Source organism: Otolemur garnettii, unplaced genomic scaffold (genome assembly GCF_000181295.1).
Source record: "Otolemur garnettii isolate 467f Iridium unplaced genomic scaffold, OtoGar3 scaffold00003, whole genome shotgun sequence".
Taxonomy (NCBI): Eukaryota; Metazoa; Chordata; class Mammalia; order Primates; family Galagidae; genus Otolemur; species Otolemur garnettii.
In genome coordinates this window covers 27,542,036-27,547,511 of record NW_003852398.1, presented here as the reverse complement: position 1 = coordinate 27,547,511, position 5,476 = coordinate 27,542,036, and the positions used below count along the sequence as shown (strand labels likewise).

The following is a 5,476-nucleotide window of genomic DNA, read 5'->3' as shown; positions in this document are numbered from 1 at the left end:
GTGTACGTGGCTGGCGCCTTAGCCGGTTGAGCTATAGGCGCTGAGCCAGGAATGGTATAATATTTTAATAGGCACATTTTATAATACCATAGGTGCTCAGTAATATTCAGATGAATGTAGTGAAAGCAATTGTTAAAACAACTTTTGAGTATTGTATTAAAAATTTCTGTAGGTTACTCTGCCAGCCTATAAGCAATTGTTCAACAGTTTTGGAAAACCTTATCACATAGATAATATGGATATATTTCTGTTCATGCCATTCCCTGCACAAAACCCTTCTAGTAAATCCCCTCTGCTTACAAGAAATAATTCTAAGCCTGTTTAGCAAGGCTTTCCAAACTTTTCACAATCTGGAGCCCAAACTGACTTTTCAGCTTTCTTTTCTTTTTCACACTCTTATCACAACATAAACACCTGTTTTTGTTATCATTGGTCTATTCTTCTGAAAAATGTTGCATTCTTCCTGGTGTGGAACTGTATGAAATGTCACCTTATCTCTGTAAGCCCTTTCCTGACCCAATAGGATGTGTGTTGCTACTTTTTAAATCTATATTGCTCTTGCACTTTTACACTGTTGTAGCTCTTAGAAAGCATATTCTGATCCTGTTCTGTGTGTCTAATATCTCTGCCAGAATGTATGCATCCTCTTGAGAGAGGGACTAGATATGCATTTCCCACCTACTTAGGGTGCCTGGAGTGTAATAAGCTCTGGAAACTTCTCATTTTAAATCTTAGCCAACTATTAACTCGTCTGAGCCTTCATTTCCTCAACTGCACAAATGAAGCTAGTAATGACATCCTTGTCAGATTCCTATGAAAAATAAATATGTATGTAAAATGTGTAGCATGGAGCCTGACAGTACAGTGTGTGTACTTTACTAGTTGCAGTTTATAATTATTAATCAGAATTGTATGCTAAAAGGAACAATTGGCTTTCTTTCATCATGAAAGCTTTCCAATAGGAGTGTTTGTTGCTACTTTTTAAATCTATATTTCTCTTGTATTACAAATTTAATAGAGTTTTCTCTTAAAATGCATATGCACTTTTTGGGCATGCTCTGTATGTGTATTTCAGCAACGTTAATCTGAATGATTGCGGGGGTCTTAATTACATTTTGCTGTGTTTCTTTGTTAACTCTATGACTTACTGTGAATTGGGTGGACTTTCTCCACTAGGTGGTCTTTTCCCTCCTGTGATTGTCTCTTCTGTGTACTAATTGGACACTTCTTTTCACTTTTTCTACAAAGAAACACAGTTACATGCTGTTCTTTCTGAGTGGGCCTAGTAATTAATGGGGATGTTCATTCCTCAGGGCTGCCCAGTTTTGCTGCTGTTGTGTTTTTTTATACCTCTCTTGTTTTTGTCTTTTTGGTTTCTTTTTTTCCTCTCTTGGTTATTACTTTGTGTTTACTTTTAAGCATTGAATGAGATGGAAGACATGGTCCAAGAAGATGGAGAGGTGGTGGCTGAGAGTGGAAACAACACTCCAGCTCACAGTCAGGCAATTGTTCCTGTGGATGTTGATGAGGAACAAGCAGGTAATCATGTGACCCTTCCATATTTGTCATTTTGAAAACATGAGCCTGGCCATAATGAAGAACGTGAAACACTGGTAACAATTGCTTCTCACCTTAAAGCTAATGACGTATCATACGCTGTTTATTTTTGAGGCCTGTAATACATTATTGGTATTCTTACTCTGTATGTGTCTCTCTCTCTGTTTGTATGTGTCTTAAGTTTGTTTCTTATTATTTGTAACTGCAGCAACAACTGCTTATTCTGTGTAACCACAGGTGTGTGTCCATGTGTATAGAAAAAGCACTCAAATTGTTGCTGGGAAAATAAATGAATGACTTGATGAAATAATCTGCTTGTACTCTCCCCGCATTTCAGAGAAGAGGAGGAGGAGCAGTGGAATGGTTGGCCTGGTCACTCAACAGACCGAGATTTATTTAGTTCCGGTCACTAGGTGATTTAAGGAAGGCTATAGAAGTCATAGACCCTTAAAAATTACACATAACCCTTTGTTTTACAGATGGAAAAACTAATACACTTTTAATTAAAAGTGACTGATTATGCGTGATACCACTCAGCTAGTGATGAGGGAACCAAATTGAGACTAAAAACTCAAGTTTTTCCACCCCTAATTTGTTTGAATGGCACATTGTCTTTGAATCGAAAATTCAAAGGGTACTTATTCAACAAATATTTACTGAGTGCCTACTCTATGCCAGGCATTGTACAGGTGACACAAATAAGATAGGCAAGGTTCCTCTGAGTTTAACATTGTATTGATGGAGCTAATATTAGTCCTTTGTCAGAGAGAACTGGGTCGTAAGAACTAAAGGTTTAAAAACTGCACTCCCAAGCAGATAAAGCCTTTTTTATATATAGATTCAACCAAAATGTAATATGCTCTAGTCTTCAAGAATGTATCTGCTACATCTAGTGAAATAGACCTATACTCAACAAATGCAGAGGGTTGCTTATAGACCCATATGTTTCTTAAGTTTGTCTTCGTTTGCTTTGGCTTGGCTCATATGTTTGTAAACTGGAACAATATGTAGCCTAGTTTTAAAATTATTGTTAAGTTTGTTCTTTTGATTAGTTTTAGAATTATTCATGTTACTTTTAAAAGTATTAAAGGTCCTACAAGGGGATACCATGTAAACTTTTTAATTTACCTTTAGAAATATATACAGTTGATTAGCATATTAATTATACTTAATGTTGATAGAATGCTTTAAAGTGCTTTCACAGTATCTTATCTGTGTATTCCATTGAAAAGAATGCTAAGAGAGACTACATGGCCAAAATGTATCTCTGTGATTCTTGATGTCTAGAAACAGTATTTTGTATGAAAATATTTCTCAGGGAAAAATGTAAGTGTTAGGCCTATGTTTTTTATTTTAGGTCCCAGTGGTCTTCAGCGTGTCGTAAAACCAACCCCAATTACTGTTCATGATTCAGAAAGTGATGATGAGGAAGACAGTCTAGAACTCCAAGAAGTCTGGATTCCTAAGAATGGTACTAGGCGTTACTCTGAACGTGAAGAAAAAAATGGAGAATCTGTGCAGTCCAGGGAATTGTCAGGTGAGAAATTGTCTTACTCTGATCTGTTAGAGTCACTATCAGAACTGACACACTTGGCCTTTGTTAATGTGTCCCTCTTGTACCTTGTGATATAGTTAACATATTCCTTATGGAATGTGATAGGAAGTAAGAAAGGCAATTGCTGAAGTGATCTAGGTAGTGCTGTAGTGTGTAAATGTAGCACAACAAAAATGTTGTGGAGTGAGGTCTCAGGGAAGGGAAGAAGTAAAGATTGTGAATCCACAGTGGAAGCTTTAGGTCGTCGTGGCATCAGATTGCCAGAAATTAGGAAGAGGTTTGTGCCTCGTGTAAAGGATCACTAAGTCAGTCAGCCAGAGCACTGAAGAAACAGCCATTCCCCAGTAGATAATTTGTCCAGTTGTGCTTAGGGACTGTGGTGGCTGGTTGGTTCTTGAAGGACTCCTAAAGTGTGTTTTGTAATCCTTTGTCTCCCTTTAGTTCTAGGCAACAGCCTCTGTCATTTGTCTCACCTAGAAACTAGAACTCTCTTAACTTTTAGGTTCATCCTTATTTCTTGTCTTTCTTTCCTGTTTGTTTCTCAGAACCATGTGCTTAACCACTTTTGGCAAAGGATGGAGTTTTTAAAAATTGTCCACTCATTTATCCTTGGGTACCTTTATTCATCAATGTTCGAATGTTAATTATACATTTAACACTGTATTTGAAATATGTATACACTTCTGTGTATGGGGTGTTCAGTTCCTTGACCTTGGAATAATTGATCATTGACTGATTATTCAATTTTAAATTTATTTTAATAAACTCAGCCTTATAGTGTGGTTGAAAGGAGCTGTTAAGCAAACTGAAATTTAGGAAAAGTAAGGTGACTAGCTGACTAACCTATTGTTTCCCAGAAAATTCAGTTTCTAAATTTAGCAAATAGATTTTCTGTCAGCCAGACAAAACTTTGTTTATTCCTTTATATATTCATTGAGCCTTACTGTGCCCCAGGTACTATGTTAGGTGCTGTGAGGGATACAGAGATGAATAAGTCATAGTCTCTTTCTCTTTATGGAACTTCTAGTCTAATTGAAAAGTCAGATCAAAAACATAGATAACAATATCACAGGGCATATACTACTGTGGCTTTGGGGTGGGGCTGCGGAAGAAATTGAACAGAGGTCCAAGGCTGACAACTTGGTGAGAACAAAGGGCTGAGGTGGTAAAGCAGGGTATATTGAAAGAAAAGCAGGGGATGGAGTGTAGAATGTTGTAGAGGGGATAAAATGGAAAGATATTTTGGAATCAGATCCCAGAGAGCCTTGAATGCTGAGCTAAGGAGTATAAACCAGGGTAGGCACTAGAAAGCCATAGAGAATTTTTGAGCAGCTCCATGATATGATCAGTTATGCTTTAGGAGAATTGGTGTACATTGTTTCCTGTTCCAAATTTACTCTTGCCTTTTGTCCATAATTTGTACTGAAATCTTTTCTTTTCCTCGGGCCGTTCTTCTTTTTCTATAAGCAGTAAGTGGAAAAGGCAAGACTCCACTTCGAAAGAGGTACAACTCCCATCAGATGGGCCAGTCGAAGCAGTTTCCTCTTGAGGAAAGCAGCTGTGAGAAAGGCTGTCAGGTCACCAGTGAGCAGATCAAAGCCGATATGAAAGCAGCTAGGGATATTCCTGAAAAGAAAAAAAACAAGGATGTTTATCCCAGCTGCAGCAGCACCACCGCCAGCACAGTGGGAAACTCCAGCTCACACAGCACTGCTTCTCAAAGCCCCGACTTTGTAAGGACGGTGAACAGCAGTGGCTCTTCCGAGCCTAGCCCTACAGAAGTGGATGTATCCAGGCAGTGTGTCTGCTCCCCCGATGGGTCAGAGGACTCTGAGGCCATGGAGGAGGGAGATGCAGAGAGTTCTGTCTGCCCCAGATGCTGCTGTCACAGGCCCCAGGAATCCCAAAGGAGAACTAGCAGGTGTTCTGATGAGGAACGTCCTTCAACCAGCCGAGCCTGTGTTGTGAATGGCCCGGATGGTACGAGATCCGCCTTTTCCTTTAGGACTCTGCCACAAGGGGGGTCTTCAGGCCCAGCACATGATGAGAGGACTAATGGGAGTGGCTCTGGGGCTACAGGTGAGGACAGGAGGGGGAGCTCCCAGCCTGAGAGTTGTGACGAGCAGTGTAATGAAGACTATCCTCGGAGGCCCCTAACCAGGGCCAGGAGCAGACTGTCCCATGTACCGCTGGTATCTGAGTCAGGTATGACAATGCTCCCAGGATTAGCAACTGTAGGGTAGGGCTGGAAAAAAGCATGAGCTTATTTCATGAGTTTTCTTATAAAAAGCAAATTAACAAATTCGGTTTGGGGGTTCTGTGGATCATACAGACTTCAAGCTAATTCTCAGCAATTATTTGGTG

At 39.5% G+C, this 5,476-nt stretch overlaps 1 protein-coding gene across 1 annotated transcript in view; it reads left to right on the top strand.

The window, feature by feature from the left end:
• Window positions 1-5,476, top strand: part of FBXO38 (F-box protein 38) — a 55,110-nt gene that overhangs the window by 35,202 nt on the left and 14,432 nt on the right. The window contains 3 exon segments of the mRNA XM_012809245.2: window positions 1,420-1,539; window positions 2,915-3,094; window positions 4,583-5,092. Coding sequence (XP_012664699.1) covers window positions 1,420-1,539; window positions 2,915-3,094; window positions 4,583-5,092 — 810 coding nt within the window.